General features: G+C 40.5%; 1 protein-coding gene across 3 annotated transcripts in view; it reads left to right on the forward strand.

Moving 5' to 3' along the window:
- snx29 (sorting nexin 29) overlaps positions 1–10,829 on the forward strand; it is a 146,956-nt gene extending 136,127 nt beyond the window's left edge. For 2 of the 3 annotated variants that reach the window (XM_040023132.1, XM_040023133.1), the window contains 2 exons: positions 246–385; positions 6,971–10,829. In XM_040023132.1, coding sequence (XP_039879066.1) covers positions 246–385; positions 6,971–7,097 — 267 coding nt within the window. In that variant the 3' untranslated portion in view covers positions 7,098–10,829. The remainder of the gene's footprint in view (positions 1–245; positions 386–6,970) is intronic. The other variant, XR_005694700.1, reaches the window with a different exon arrangement.
- The last annotated feature ends 6,333 nt before the right edge of the window (positions 10,830–17,162 follow it).

Below are 17,162 nucleotides of genomic sequence, written 5' to 3' on the forward strand. Positions count from 1 at the left end.
TAAATCATCCAATAAAATTTGCTGTATTTGCAGTGGGATTGTGCTATACTGATAATAGCAGTTAAAGTGAACCCAAATCAGCAGGTCAGAAGTCCAAAAGAAAATGAATTCTAAGGCAGAGTCATGTGTGGTTTCGGTGCTATGAGGAAATATTATCCTGTCACACGCAGTCCATGATGTATGTATTCAGGTGCAGCTTTAACCTCAGTGTCTATTTCAGACTAACTCTTCTTCATCTGTCTCAGGATGCCAAGTTTGTGGAGGAAAGAAGGAAGCAGCTGCAGGGCTACCTTCGCACGGTGATGAACAAACTGATCCAGACGCTGCCAGAGTTCACAGCCAGCCCCACCAAAGAGACGCTGCTGTCGCTGCTGCCTTTCTGTCAGTAAGTGGTCACACATAAGCTCCTGAAAAACAGAATATTAGCTTAAATATATGACATGCAGTTGTGTGCGTAGGTGCAACAGATTCAGGTAACAGCTTCTAGCACATGTTCAGATCGTGTCTGTTAAAGGTTGGCGTCGTCTTATAGAAACTTCCGAGAGAAATTTTGCCAGAAATTTCTAAGAATGAACTCTCACCTAATTTGAGTGGGAGTAATGTAAATAATTTTCTAGTTTCCTTTATATAACATCTATCATCAAATGCAGGTGTTAGCTTTTTGTCTACAGGAAGCTCAAGTATAGTCCCCATGGTTACCTATTTAAAGGTTTTGTTTAACCACTGTTTGCATACACAACATCTAAAAAGAAAAAAATAACAGCTTCCTGGCGTTTGCCTCTGTTTATTATATCATTGTAATATACAACATTTTGTAGGAAGCGTTAACTGTCACTAGTGTTGTGTGAAGAGTTTGCACAGGATACAAGCGAGCAGACAGAATCCTGGAAGTCTCTGGAAAACAAACTTTCCCTGACTTTAACACTCATATTCACACATGGAAAATACACAGTATGTTCTCCCTCTTTCTCTCTCTCACACTCACACACACACACACACACACTCTCAGACTAGCAAGTGTGAAAATGTATGATGCCTCAGATGCCCACCTACCGCCCAGGCTACATTTCAAAATGAGATGTTCCAGTCGTTTCCTGTCAATATTCACATCAGTTTCCACTTACTGCGATCAGCCAGCATGTATGACCTGTCGCGCCATCCGAGTGGAATGCTGTTTCTTCTCCCGAGACATCGGCGTCATCTTTCAAAATGAAACGACTACATTTTTTCCAGCGTGGATGATATTGTTTTCACCTCAGGAGTGAGTCTGTGTGTGTGTGTGTGTGTGTGTGTGTGTGGTATAACTCTGCAGTCTTTCTGAAGTCCTTCCTTGTCATTTGGTGTCTGATGTACATCTCAGTGTGTACCCATTTAAAGCATGTCCTTGAGATTTTATATTTTCTGTGTGTGGTTTTTAGACAACAAAGTATTAGAGCAGAAAGGGAAAACAAACATGTGCTGACAAGCTCATTTGTGCTGGTTTTCAATTAAAACTACAAGTAAAAAAACTCTGGTTTGTAGTGTAACCGTAGTGACACCATCGCACAACTAAGCTTTGTAGTCGGTGTGCAAGCAGACGTGTAGCATGTAGCAGAGAGCCTCTAAATATGTCAGTTGCTGAATAGCTGTTGTCTTCTTGTTGTAATTTGTAGTGACGCTGAAATCTTTACACACGACTCAGTGAAATTGTAGATGACACTTCATCAACTCAGATCAGCATACTGTACCACAATAATACCGACTCCTGTGGGTTTGTAAGGGGCCGTGCATCTCAACAGCCCTTGATAATGTTGCCTTTGGTGTTTTCATGATGTCTAACCTCTGCGGTGAGGAATGAGCACCTGAATAATGTGGTCATGAACCTGTTGATGGAGGAAGAGGGAGGGGTCGGAGGTGGAGGAGGCGCAAGGTTGAGCAGCGCTCGGCCTTTAAAGAAACCATGCATCACTTTATTATCTGACCACAGTGTCAGAGAGAAACATTAACATAAACTGTGACCTTCACCTCAAAAGTAGCTCTCGATTGTTTACTTCACAGTTTCAGTTACTCAGTGCATCTGTGCACATGAGTTTTTCAGCTCACTTTGTTAATAGCTGTTTCCCCGCCCCCTCTGTTAACTGTGCACAGCCAATATATGTCTGGGGTTACAAGATGCCAGCAGGTATGGTTGCCGATTTGGCAGATACAATGGCAAACACTAAGACTGAAGATCCACAAATGCAAGATAACAAATCTTGCAGTGCATTGAAAAAAGACACAAAATTCAGTGGCTCACAGATCGCTATGAGAGAGATGCATCAATCAAAGCCAGAATTGATATGACAGCTTTTTGCTGCTGAAGCAGTGACGTCAACACCTGAAAATTCGTGGTTATTTGCACGGACCGTATTCCTGTCACAAACTCCAAAAATAAGTTTACCATCGCTTTTCGATATGGGCTGTGAGTCATTAAACAGCTATAACACTACTATTCCTCCTGTGGTTTGTCTGAAGTGTCGGAGAGCTGGAAGTGTTCCCGTTACTTAGCATTATTTTTGACATAAGCACTGACGCTTATCTATTTGATCACAGCAGTCTGTTACAGGATGAGATTTTAAAGTGACAGTGGACGGTGTCTTTATTTCCAGAGGCTCAAACGTCTCTAATGCGAAACAAAGAGTACAAAGAGTTCGTGTAACTAAATCCTATCTGATGTCAGTATGCTGTATCTTCTGTGATCTTCAGTGTTTCTTTGTTTGTTTTTTTCACTGCACAACACACTTAAATTAACATGCAGTGTTCCTCGAGTGGTTACATGAGGCAGGCTCTAAAAGTAAACGCTTTGTGCTTTTTGATATTACTTGAAACTTTGTTTATGAGGAGTTGAAGTGTAGGAAAAAAGGGGAAAAAAGGAAAACTGAGTTTGTTTCCAGAGATTCCCATGTTAAAATGCATAAATCTAACACATTAAAAAGATTGTCTTCACTAAATAAAACCAGAAAATGGGTTTAGTTTCTAACTCACCCATTTAGGATTTAGTTGATGCTTAAAGTGAGTCCAGTGGCCACTTTGATTGACTAGCTGTAGCTGATAGGTCTAAACCAGCGTTTCCCAACCTTTTGGAGCCGCGGTACATTTTTCACATTAGAAAAATCACACGGCACACCACCAAACAAAAATATCACAAAAAGCACAGTGATCATTTTCCCCTGTGCACCAGGTATAGCAGAATTAGCTCGGTTTGTCTCCAGGACACAGGTCAGATTTTTTCTTTTTAAATATTTAGCTATCGCTATTATGCCCTGCCTTTTCTTTTGTTTTACTGGCAGTTGGCAACTCACTTAATTAGAGCAGGTAGCTGTACTGCCTTCTAGTGGAAGAGAATGTAATTGTTCTGCCCATTACTCAGCCAATCGCTGAGAGTACCAATCAGGTGGAACCAGATAATCTTCCACGGCACACCTGATCATTTCTCATGGCACACCTATATGTCGCTGCACAGTGGTTGGGAAACACTGCTCTAAGCTAATTCAAGTGACTTCTTTAGCTTTTTTGGAGCATTTTAACAGAATTTTCTAGCATCAGTTGATAATTTGGCATTTAGGCACCTTATTCAAGTTTGGAGACTTCTGGCTCCAATGAACCAACATGGTGGTAGCAAAAATGCTAAAGTTAAGGTTTAGAAAAGTAAACAGAAGATGCTTTATAAACAGCTTAGTCTATTTTTCAAGTGCACAATTTTATGGGAGTTTTTACTGATTGATTTGGTTTTTAAGATCATTTTTCAAATGAAAGCTTACTTCAGAAGAGCCAATAAATGTCCTGTACGTTTGCTTAATTGATAGCAGGATTATAAAGTTGCTAGCGTGGATGTACCCTTGTTTTATTAACAATGACCAGCTTCACTGTGATAGACACCTAGTTCAGCAGTCAGAAGGTCGGTGATTCTGTCCTTCATTGTTGATGATGAGGCGAACATGGGCAGACCTAGCTGTGATTTTTTTTTTTTGTGTGTGTGAATCATTGATTGTAGTGTAAAATGCTTTGTGACTTGAAAAGCACCATAGAAAAGCAGTTCATTTACCATTTCAGTTACAGCAGTGTGTTTTTTGTTGTTGTGTTTTTTTAAGAAATAAGGCACACACTTTGTTTGGTGGCCAACACTTATCTGGCCGCAGATCTTCGTCTCTCTCCACACTCTCTCCAGTCTTGCATGCTGCAATTTTCCTCACTTGTCTGGAACAGTGACGAGGTAACACCTCTTCCTAGATTCGCCACCACTTAGTATGCAGCTCAACCTCACCACTTTTGCAGTTTACTCAGAACACGGTACTCAATCTGGGCTCTCGCCTTACTGACCTGCTGCATCAGGGGGAAAAAAGAGGTTTGTAGACCTTTATCTCACTGCTGAGGAGTTTCAGGCAGTTTGACCTCAGAATAAGTACACAACCTTTTACTGCGGTGGTGCATTGTTTGTGTGTGTATGGCCGAGAATTGATAATTATTCAAACTGTACTGTTTATTATAACCTACCTTTGGGTTAGGCACTCATTTAGTTGCGTGCTTGTATTTGTGCTCCTGTTTACTCTAATTAGATTTCTCTTCATTCAAGTTTTTAATATTCCAACAGTGCCTGGGAAAGTTATTATCCTGCACAAATCGATATCGTGTCCAAATGGAGGACAAACACATGCTGAGAGGCAGGGAAAAAAAATCTATAGGCCTAATTAATTTGACACATTTTGCTATTTTACACAGTTTGCTATGAATAAATGAGGTGGCTTGCAGTTTCAACTCTGCATGCTGCACTCAATTTAGTATGATTTTTGCTGATAAAACTCCCCATCATATCAGTTTTTTTTTCCCCCATTCGTTGTCAAATTCAAATAGTGTGACTGTGTTTGATTGAGTCTGCCTGGTGCAGTGGAGGTCTGGGAATAAGTGGTACTTGAGCCACTGCTAAATGTACGTTATGCCAGAGGGGGGAAAAAATATTCACCATATATTAATTGATCTGAAGCAGTTCGCTGTAGCCCAAAGCTCTCTGATCTTGATGATTATGACACAGACACTTGTGAGCCATGCATTTATATACTGCATTTTTGAATGCAAACGTATGCTTGCAGGGCTGTGCTGTGACTGTTCCTTCTATGTATCCATCTGTTTTAACATGACAGAGTTTTTGGGATCCGCCACCATGAAGCTTTTTTGCCCCTGCTGCCTTCCACCCATTCACCATGCCACAAGTGTGTTTATTTTTAGCCCGTATTGTTCGAGTGGAAATGAAAGTCCCTGACATTGAATAGCTCAGATGTCCCCGCTAATCTTAATCATACCTCCAGCAGCTGTGGTGCATCATTAATTTGGGCCAATTGGACATCAAGAAGGAGATGCTCTCTTCCTTATTGCTACTTGAACAGTTGAACCCACTGCTTCTATTACAGAGTCACTGCCACAGAGTGTATGAGAAAGATGGAGCATTCAGGTAACAAAGGTGAAACCAAGTGCAGCAGGATACTGCAAAAAAGACATCAGTAAACACTCTTCTGATATGAGTTCAAGCCCTAAAGCTAGTGTCATGTGGTATTTAATCAAAAATATTATATAAATAGTGGTCCCATTTAGGCCAAAACTGACAATAAACAAGGGTCTACTTTAGGTTGAGGCCACTTTGCAATTGACCAAGTATATATGAGCATACAGTGTCCCTGATTTCTCAGTCTGATCCACCTTTTGCTTGTTGTGAAGCAGCCAAGATGCTGAATTTTAGCTTCTAAAGGTATCAAAAAAACTATGGCTGACTTTTTTTGACTGTGCCCATTTTTTATTTACACTTAATGTTCACAGTTTTTTTCACCAGCAGCAGTGAGAGGTGACTGGCTTATATGCTGTATTTGAGAAATAATGATTAATTTGCTGCAGTCGCTGCTGGTTGTTTCTGAAAGGAATCAAATCTGAGCAGGAGAACACAGGTGCACAGAGAAAGCATTCGACTCGATGTGTTCGGTCTCCTGCCTTTGATTTCCTTTGTTAGACAAGTGGCTCTCGTTCAATGTCATCAGGTTGAAATTAAAAAAGGGTAAAACTAACAGTGATTATACAATCATTGCAAAAGCTCAAGCCATGGATTTCTTTACATACTGCAACATTTTTCACACTGTAGCAGAAGTTTATATAAATTTATATTATAAAAGTTTATGTAATCCAGTTTAAAGGATTTTGTCTTGTTTTAGGATTTGATTAGGAATCCAAGCAAATATGTAAGCCAAGAAAAAGAAGCTTTTAGAACTCGATCTCACGTTTCTTATAATTACACAACTAATGACAGGACTCTGTGGCTTTACAGCACAAAAGCTGGCTTCCTGTTAAAAGGGAGTTTGTTCTTCCCACTGTCGCCAAGTGTTTGCTTATGGGGGGCGGGGCTAGTTGTTGGGGTTTTCTTGCTATTATTTCACTGTCTTTACCTTACAATACAAAATGCCTTGAGGCGACTGATGTGATTTGGTGCAATATAAATAAAATAGCATTGAATTGGAAAAACAATTCTTTAATTTTATTCCCATGTATTACAGGTATTCCTGAATTAATCAGTTAGTCACAGAAAAAAACCACACTAATTAGAAATGAGAAGTCTGTTCTTGTCACCCTCTGTCTAAAAGCAATGACCTCATGTTTCATAAATTGCTCCAAATTTTGAATAATGAATCCTTTGTAAACTGCAAATGAGCCATCCAAGAGAGAATCTTGGCAGATGTAGTAATAGTAACTAAAGGGAAACAAACAGTCAATTAGAGAAGCAAAATGGAAATGTATCTATTAGCTGGTTTTCAAAGGGGAGAGGTTCTGTGGCAGAAGGGAAATGATGCATTTATTCCACCAGACGCAGCATCAGTGGTGTGTTTGAATAATAAACTTGGTAATAAACTTCAGCAGATGTTCGTTTAAACTCCACGTGTCTTTCTTCTCCTTCCTGCTGTTCTCTCTTATCTAGAGACACACCCCAAGCCAACGATGGCGGAGCCAAGACGCCACGGTCGAAAACTTCGTCACGTTTTCCCAGACTGGGCCGCAGGAACACCCAGGAAGCCAGACCTGAACCTCAGAGTGGTGACCTTTAACCCGAGGGCCTTCGAACTCAGATCTGGGGACGATGTTGCAGTGCCTCTGGACTGTGAACCACAGGCTCAAATGTGTGAAAGGACATTTGGAGCATCTGAAGGACACTAAAGGCGTTACAGATAAAACGCCTGGGTCACCTAAACCTTCACTGCAGGCAATTCTAGGAGAATATGAAAAGATTTCTTTGTGTTGCCTGGCTAAGTAGGGGATGAATTGCTCCCCTGAAACTGCCTATTGATGGACCCAATCAAATAGTGTCTTTTACCTCACTGAGAGACTGAAAGACTCTCTGCCAAGACTCTTTGTAAGACTCTATAAGCTGCACATGGACTAGCTTGGAATCCTCTCTATTTTCTCAAACACACTGGGATGATGGGGACATGTTGTTTTTCTTAAGTTTTGTAGTGAAAGTATTTCATGGTCACAGTGCCTACAGTATTTGTAGCTGCATTCCTGCTCTGGGTTGGTAGGGAACGGGTTTGCATGTGAAGGAGGTCAAAGGGGGGGATTAAAGTCTTTGGTTGGAAATGATTTTTTTTTTTTCTCTGCTTATGTCTCAGCATTTTAGTGCCATTACATTTTTGGACAACACTGATTCACCATCAGTGGCGTGGACCACCAGGCAATGGGCATTCCTTCTTCCTGCTTCTGATATATTATATGACTTTTATAGAAAATCTGTGATATGTGTAACATAACTTAATGTTACCATGGGTGCAGTAATTATCAAAAGAAGTTAGAAATTCAATTTAATAATCACGGTAATGATTTGGTTTAAACACCACTGGTAAACTAAAATATCTAAGAGACTGTGAAAATGTCTGGGGAGTCAGTTTTTCTTAAAAATGGAAAAAAAAAAGTCTTTCCTTTTTCCTTTCCTTCATAGTTTTTGAATAGCCCCTTGCTAAATGAATGAATTGCTGTAAATGAGTGTAAATTCGTATGTCCTCTCAAAAATACATGATCACATAACCAGTGATCTTAGTTTGATGCACGGTTATAAGGTTTGGGATAACCAGGATTGTGACTTAGAATAAAAGCAGCCACATTTTATGAGTAAATGCAAACATAATATTGACATAAATATTGGCCCACACCTCTTTATTGTCGAATTCAGGGGTTTTCAGTCCCATTGCCACAGGTCTATAAAATCAAGAACCTAGCAGTGTGCTCCACCTTTGCAAATTTTACAAACGCAACCAACTGTGAGAGGTATCACTTAGAAGAGGAAGCATTATGAGAACGGCAACTCGAGCCACAAAGTTGCAGACTATGTGTAGTAACAAAGCAGTGTTGCCGAGTGCTGAGGCACACAGCGCATAAAAGTGACTCAATATCTGCAGGTGTTAACATCAGCTTAGAAACTGTGCACCAGGAGCTTCATGGCATCGGTTCCCATGATAGAGCAGCTCCTATAGATGTAATGAGATGGGCCAGTACATTTGTCCTTGTGTAATATCAATTCGTGTCGTACATATTTTAAGATTAGAAAACGGTAAAATAACAAAATACCACTAAAATTGACCAAATAACTCTTTTACCGAAAAAGTTGACTTTTCTGTAAAATGCTAATAAACAGAACGTGATCATCTGCAAATGATTTCATGATATTGAAAATGGTACACAGGAAGCACTGAGGCACATCTTGCACATTTATAAAGCACCATTAATGCTGACCCATTATTTCTCCAAGACAATGCATTTTGTCACAACAGCACGGCTCTGTAGTGAAAGACTTGGGGAGTTAATCTGACCAGCCTGCAGTGCAGACCTATTACTAAACTAAAACAAAAGATATGACAAAGGAGGCTCTAAACTGTGAAACATTAGAAATCTTATTTTTTAAAAAGTAAGATTAATAAAATATTTCACTTTTAGAACTGCAGCAGCTGGTGTCCTCAGTTCTAAAATGATGCAAGTTAGTGGAAAACGTGTCTTTGGGACAAGAGACTGGTATCATATTTAAAACGGACACGTTTTCAAAAATATCTAGAAAAATGACCAGTTATAACATTGGATATGTTGTCCTTGCATCCATTTTCAAATAAATATGGGTCTTTAAATTATTTGCATATCATTGCACTCTGTTTTTAATTATATTTTAAACTGGTTTGTTTTTGGGAGGGGGGAACACGATTGTGAAATAGCTGTGTTTTGGAGGTTTACCCTCCTATTCATTACATAAATATGGGTGATTATCAAAGGTCGACTGACTGAACTGCAATTCAATATTTAATGATTGTTTTGCTAATGTGTCTTAGCAAGATTTTCATGCGGCGTTATGTTGCAAATGAATGTTTTAAAAATGACTAAACACTTGAAGAAAAGCTGCTTGTTAGAGTGCAAGCAAAGTGCTGCCAAGCATCAAGTGTGGTGTAAAGCAGGAGCTCATGCATATGCATAGATTACGCAAGAGTAGTCGGACTACGTTCAAATGAGTGATTGTGTTAGAAGGGCTTTGGGAAACTTGTATCAAAGGGGGCGGCTCGCAAAAGTGGTAAACACTCCTGACTATTGTTGATGGGAGGTTAACAGAATAAGCCTTGTGTGTTTTTAATTAAGTTGATATTCTAAAACACACAAAAAACGACCCTCACTAGTATCGAGCCGCTGCTAAACACTCCAGTCATGGCAGGAAACTGTCACACGACTTTCATCAATACATACAGGTTTTTAATCCCTGAGATAGTTATTATCATTCCTTTTATATGACTGTGATACAATAAAACACTGCAGGTGCAGAACTGCCTTATAGAAAATAAGCCCACAGATCATGATTGTGTGTAATCTGTACTGCTAGCAAACATGTCGTGTGTTCCTTGTAGTAATAAAAAAGCAGCTGTTCATTCATCAGTTTTACAGTGAAGGTGGGAATCATTTAACTTTTCAGCACAAATATTCATACAATATATGTGGTAGTGTCCTGTACAGCAACTGTATGCAGCATCAATCAGAAAGCCACCATCACTGAGCTTTAGACTGGATGGTGCCCACATTAATCAAACAGCTCACACAGCTGCAGTTGAAGTTTAGGGTGCATTTAGCTGTTAGTGGCTAATATAACCTAAAAGACAGAAACAAGGAGCTAATTTATCAGATTTGTGCAGCTCCCGCTAATAACAAAAAGCTTTTGTGATTTAAGACTTAAGAAACCCTTAAAGCAGCTGATTGATACGCTTTGGGGTTTTTATAGCACTATGAAGCATCCATATACACGCTGTTTCTATTTTGACCAAGGCTCCCGATCTCCTGTTGATGTAAACAATGCAGTATATTTAAAACATAAAAAAAAAAAAAGCTTTGCAATTATTTTATTTTGGAGAAAAAGCACTCAATACTCCACAGGGCTTATTTTAAACCTGAAACTCTGTGACCACTGCTGCACATCACACACTTCTTTACGTATTTCAGGTAGTCTTAAAATGCTCAGTGGTGGAGCTTCCCTTCTTTTTGGGTAGAGTTTTCAGTACATCAGTATTCTTTCAAATGAGTCCATCTCCTTCCCCCGTAATTGCTTGCTGCACCTTGAGGCTGGTAACAAGAGTGATGACAAGCAAAGAAAGTGAAATTGGCTTATTGAGTTGCAGCCAAACTGTTCTCTTTGTAGTATGCCTCGTTTGTTCTTATGTACTTTTCTGTCCTTGCCTTTTGTCGGCGGCCTGGCCTTATCCATCACTGTCACAGCAAAGAGGGACTGAACAATAAAGAGTATCGCATCTACGCTACCAACACTTCTGTGTCACTTACTGTCATTGTTAACATTGTCGCTCGCGTTCACGGATGAAAGCAAATCGGCCACTACATTTGTTGCATAATAAGCTCAGAATGCGAAGTCATGTCAGAGTGCATTTATGCACGCATGCAGATGGTGTGTGCGTGCAATTTAAATACAGATTAGGTGTGTAGTAAAGCGTAGATGTGTTTATATGGCGAGATGAACTCATCAGTCCTCCCATCACATTCTCTCTGTGAACCGTATGCATACATGGATGGATGCTGTGGATTTGATTTTCGCTGCATCTGTTTTCCTCTTGGTTTAATGAATACTTAACCTTCACTGGCTCACTAAGCATTCTCTGAGCTTTTGGGAAACACAGTTCCCCGTTTCTGGGTTTGCTGTGCTCGGTTGGAATAGAGGGAAAATTTTAAAAAAAGAACAGCAAGGGTGTACAAAATGCTTGTCGCCCATTGACCGGAAAATTGGTTACAAGCCCATTTAGGATGTGGATGGCTGCTTAAACATTACACTCTTTGGCTGCATGTAAGTCAAGAACACCGAGCGTTGAGCACGAGACATGTTCTCTAACATTTCTATTGTTTTAATGGAATAAAATTGCCGGGCTTGGCTTTGGCTTTTATGAGATTAAAGAACCTAAGTGGTGCAAACCTGAACGATTGGGATGTTCCTGTGTTTTACATATACACTATATTACCAAATGTATTCACTTTCACGGCTACATGTGAAAATCAAGCACCTAGGCTTGCAAACACCTTTAACAAACACTTGTGAAAGAATGGATCGCTCTTAGAAGCTCAATGAATTCCAGCGTGGTACCAGGATGCCATTCGAGTCATGCCATACCAAGACAATTTAATGCTCCAAACTTTGTGGGAACAGTTTGGGGATGGCCCCTTTCTGTTCAAACATGACTGCGCACCGTGCACGAAGCAACGTCCATAAAGACACGGATGAGCAAGTCCGGTGCGGGAGAACTTGACTGGCCTGCACAGTCTTCACCTTAACCAGACTGAACCCCTTTGGGATGTTAGGATCAGGCAGAAAAAAGAAGCTAGAAAGTATGTGGTACTAAAAGGAAACAGCTGGAGAAAAATTGTGCAACGAATTAGTTCAACTGTCATATTGGTCAGTTATATGGTTGGGTATAAAAAGAGCATCTTAGACACGCAGATTGTCTCAGACTTTGAATATCTCATCATCTATAGTACACGAAATAATCAAAAGAGTCAGAGAATCCAAAGCAAGGCTGAAAATCAGTATTGGACGCCTGTGATCTTTGGGGCCTCAGGCAGCACTGCCTTAAAATCAGGCATGATTCACTGCATGGGCTCAGAAACAGTTTCAGAAATCAGTCTGTGAACACAGCTCGCCACAAACGTAGGTTAAAGCTCTGTCATGCAATGGAAATGCCACATATGTATAAACACTGCCAACTTCTCCATCTCCTTCTTTTTAAATTAGATTTGGTTCAAAGTAAAAATCTGTGACGTGATCGGACAAAAAAAACAGGAGACATGTTATTCAGCTTGTTATAAGCGTGTAAAACAAAAGCCTGCATCTCTGATGAGATGCATCATTATCTATGGAATTAGCAGTCTGCACATCTTGAAAGGTACAATCAGTGCTGGAAGGTATGTACATGTTTTAGGATGACACATGTTCCTATCCAGATGACATCTTTTTCAGTGTATCAGTGCGGCTTCATAGTCAAAGAGTCCAAACTTGCCTGCAGTGCAGACCTTTTACTGGTTGAAAACATCTGTTACATCATGAAATGAGAGAATGGCACAACATTGTTCTCCCAAAAGTCTTTTTGGGAGATATTTAGTATATTTATTTGCAAATTTTGCATTTTTCCTGTTTTTTTTTTTTTAAATTTCATAAAGAAATGTACCATCTTTCACCTTTTCATCCCCCGTCCACTTTTTCTTTGCCTCTCCAGCCTTTCCTTGAAGACACAGATCCTCGTGGGATCATTTTACAGGACAGCATGTAATTACCCAGCTATTACATTTGTGAGAAGAATCAAGGAGACAGAGACCCTGCTTTGAACAAGATCACTGTATAAGCAGAACTGCTCTCTCTACAAGACACACGTGGCATCAGATCGCATGTTACTTATAACGACATGGAACAGCCTCACCTCTACCCCACTCTACCCTTCACCATAGTTATTTTGCATTTTACTTAGCATCCCTCTCCACTGTATTTATTTATCCCTACCTGTGCTTCTTAGGATTGCAGAGAATTTTCTATTATGCCAAAACCAGAATAAGCCCTTTCAATTAGCACGAGTTAATAAGTGGCAATTATTACTGTTTTCAGTTCCCTGCAGCCTGTGATTCAGCTTGGCTGTTTGTGTTTCTCAGTGTTTGGAGGTTTTGATTATTTGTCAGAAAGCACGACCTGCATCTGAGCGTGAGCATTTTTTTGTGTGTGTGTTCAGTCTTGCTGTTCTTCAGCTGGCAGAAGCTAAATTAAATGTTCACTGTATCCCTGCAGGTGGGCCATGCCCCTCCTCTGCACCGCCAATGAACAGCACCTTCTCAAATTTTGCTCTCTCATTCTCTTCTTTCTCTCTGAGTCTTTTCTTCTCCTCTCTGCTCCCTCTCTCACCTTTGTCTTTTTATTTTCTTACCTTTTACCTTAATACCTTTTTCTGCCTCGTTTTTCCTTCATTGTTGATTTTCTTCAGGTTCATCCTGCCCTCCTTCAGCCCCTCACCCTCTCTCAGAGGATGTTCATTTCTAACAGTGCTCTCCAATCCCCACCTCATCTTCACTCTCTCAATGTCTTCTTCCATTCTTCCATTTTCCACCTATAGGCAGCTGATTTTATCCTGCTCTTCTCTAGCCTCTCAAACCCTAAGACTACCTTTATCCTTCTCACACTGCTTCCCATCCCTTCCTGTCTCTTCAAGCCCTCCACCACTTCCAATCTCATCCTTTCTCTCTCTATTGCCATACCTTGTTCCCTCAGAGACTGAGCCTGCTTGGCACATTGTATTTACTCAGCTAGTCACTCGCCGCCTCTATTTATTACCTACTCGGCGATGAGGCAGGAGAGACAGAGTGAACCAGCCCTTCGGAGGATTTTCCTCTCAACTCTCCCTGCTGCCGTCTGTCGCTGAATCTTCAAATAGTGTCTTGGAAAATTGATTGTTTCAGGCTTTTCTTCCCCCCCTCCTTTCATCTTTTTCAATTTATTCTGCATTGAGCGCAGACTCCTGCCTGTTACATCAAAGTTCACATAACCTGTAGTTATAAGGAGGGAGCAGGGGGTTCGATCACTTAAGGCTCTGATCAGAGGATACATTTCTGTTGTATCTTATCTAAATGAAATCCCAAGTTAAGCTGTAATGGATTATGTTAATTAATATGCTATCAGTTCTGGGAACATGGGAAATAAACTGTGTGCTTTATCCCTAAGCTGTTTATAAACGTTTCCGGTATGAAGGGAACATGCAGCAGCGTTAATTACATAACTGATGTGCAGATTCTCATCATGTTGGGGGCCAGATAAGAAAAAAGAATCAAATATGCATGCGACATGGTATGTTAATTTCATGGTAATGCTTAAAGTACACAAGCAGCATGGATTGTCTTACAATTTCTCATTTGTTTTCACAGCTTCAGGTTGGGATTCAGCTCCTACTGCAGAAAACCAACAGCTCTCACGAGGCCCTCCTTTGTTTTTGTCTTCATTTGAGTTTTCCTTTAACCTGCCTCCTCCTCACAATGCAATCAGGTCTTTACCTGCCTCTCAAAGCTATCGCAGGCTTTCCACAATAGTCCATGGCACTCTTTTAATCAGCCCAGAAGCTTGATCAGAACACCTCGAAGTGCTTAAACTGCAGCAGGGGAGGAAGTGGGAGGTGAGAGGGACCTGCGTTGCGCTAACGATGCAGCTGCTAGCGCTGGCAAGGACTTCTGAAGGTGTCTGAGAACTTGTTCCAACTCAGAGGTGGAAATAATGCTGATTTCTCTAAATAGACTGCAATGTTAAGCAATGGAGGACATTTTAATGTCTCGCACTACTTCATAGTTTTGTTATGCGACTGGTGTGAAGCCCTGGAGGGCAAAAATGCTGTTACACTGCTGTACCCACCACCAAACACACACTGCATTGTATCACATAGAGTACATGGCGAGTATGGTGGGAAATGGAAGCTGCAATAATACAAGCCTGACTAATTATCTCAGGTCAGCACGCACTCAGCTTTAACATCATTCAGGGTCCTAGGTTCTTTGCTACAGTACTAGCTTGGTGCTAGCATTTAGTCTCTGCAGACATTTTGAAAGAGAATGTACGGTGGCCCTGAGAGGCCAAACGGACTGCAACTTACCGTAAGGAAACGCCAGCAATAAGGAAAACGCTGCAAAAGCACACAAAACACAACAGAAATAGGAAATAACAGATTTCCAAAAGCACCGATGAATCCACTTCCTTTCACTTATCCCATTCAGAGCTATGGTTGTGTCGGAGGCAATCCCAGGTATCAACGGGGTGAGAGGCGGGGTACACCTTGCACAGGTTGCCAATTTATCTCAGGGCGAACAGACAACACTTCATTCACACTCACATTTACACCTACAATTTACAGTCACTAATTAACCTAACATGCATGTCTTTGTCCCCTGCCTGTCTTTTTTTGCCCAACTTCCCACAGCTTTTAAGAGCATATAACAGCTAGCAAACCGCATTTGATGATGTGCTGCATTCAACAGCATAACTGACCTCTGCTGCATAGAAATAACAGCTCACTTCAGTAAACAAATGCAAATTAATGTAATTATTTGTATGTGTATACTTTTACCCCAAAATACATTTACAAATATTACTAACATCACTGTTTGATTTTTCAGAATAAAAAGAGACGACCCCTCATTCCTTACTCTCGCAGGGATACGTATGCTGGAGTCATTCTTGGCATTTATTGTGTGGAGGGCACAGAAACACCTGGCAGGTGGCGACTCCACTGGAGAGGCAGACACAGTCATTTCATAACTGGCCACCACACAGGTTATATTCACACTTGTGGACTTCAAGGTCAGCTCTTGAAAGCTTTAAAGGAGACAACCTCATACCGCTACTGCAAAAAGTGTGTGTGCACAGATCACAGCTGGGTGTAAAGTACAAAAAATAAAATCTGAGCTCCTCTCTAGTCTTCTACTTCATGCTATGGATAGCTAAGGTCAAGTGGTATACTCAAGCCAGTAATGAAAGGTATTTTTTTTTTTAAATTATGCCAACATAAACTGTGTGTTTGAAACTACATCAAAGATTACAGTGGGCTGCCACACTCATGGTCCTGGTGAGGCAGAAAAATGTGCTTTCTATCAGTGCTTTGGTCACTGATAGAAACACGTTCTGTCAGTGTCACTGCAAAAGAAAACTCATGTGAACATGGAAAGGCATGATTGAACCCACAAAGGTTAACAGCTTGACCCTAGAAAAATCTACCAAACATTTCTTCAAAAGTAAGATAAACTATCCAGGTCAGACTCGGAGCTCATGCTCGCCTAAAGTGAAAAAAATACTGGACTTGCCAATCACACAGGATCCGGGCCCTCAAGCATACCCTTTGTTGTCTAATTCAATTTCAGTGGGATCTTAAATTACAAAATAAACTTCATGCTTCATTGAAGATGACTGGAAACTTGGCAAAACAATGTTCACTTAGCTACAGTAGGGCCCTAATCTACTGGACAAAGTTTCTGTAGTTTTTCCTCTGTACGCCATCACAGTGAATTTTAAGTTTTAGCAATCAGTTTGTTTTTTTTTGAAGTGCCGACTTTCAGCATTAATTAAAGGGGTTTTTGTTAAACCCCTTTTGCATTAACTGTTTAGGAATTCTTCAGTTCTTCAGTGAACTGAAGAAGCTTCTTGGATGAGAGGTGAAACGTCTTCAAGCAACTTAAAGAAGTGCAGATGCTTTTCTTTCTAAGCTCCTTAGACAATATAAAGGTTTGTTTTTAATACTTCAATGAAAACCCCTTGCAATCATATCATTAATAAACACTTCTGACCAATGATATGCATTTGACTGTGAGCCATTTCTCTCCTGCTCTATACTTCTCTCTTCATTCTGGTACAAGTTAATCTTGCTTTCCTCTGTTTCAATCTTTTTTTTAATTACAGAGCAGCGCTGGCTCTTCGACATGTTTTACAGAAAAGCCTGATCTGGCCTTGTTGTGCTTGAGTGTAGCTGGTGGTTTGCTGTAACACACACAGAGTCTAGGTCTGACCGACAGCCTCAGCTGTGGGCAAAAGACCACAACCGATAAGATTCTAAAATATAATCTATAACAGCCCGGTGTCCCAC

This window comes from Simochromis diagramma, unplaced genomic scaffold, assembly GCF_900408965.1.
Source record: "Simochromis diagramma unplaced genomic scaffold, fSimDia1.1 OVJJ01000208.1, whole genome shotgun sequence".
NCBI lineage: Eukaryota > Metazoa > Chordata > Actinopteri > Cichliformes > Cichlidae > Simochromis > Simochromis diagramma.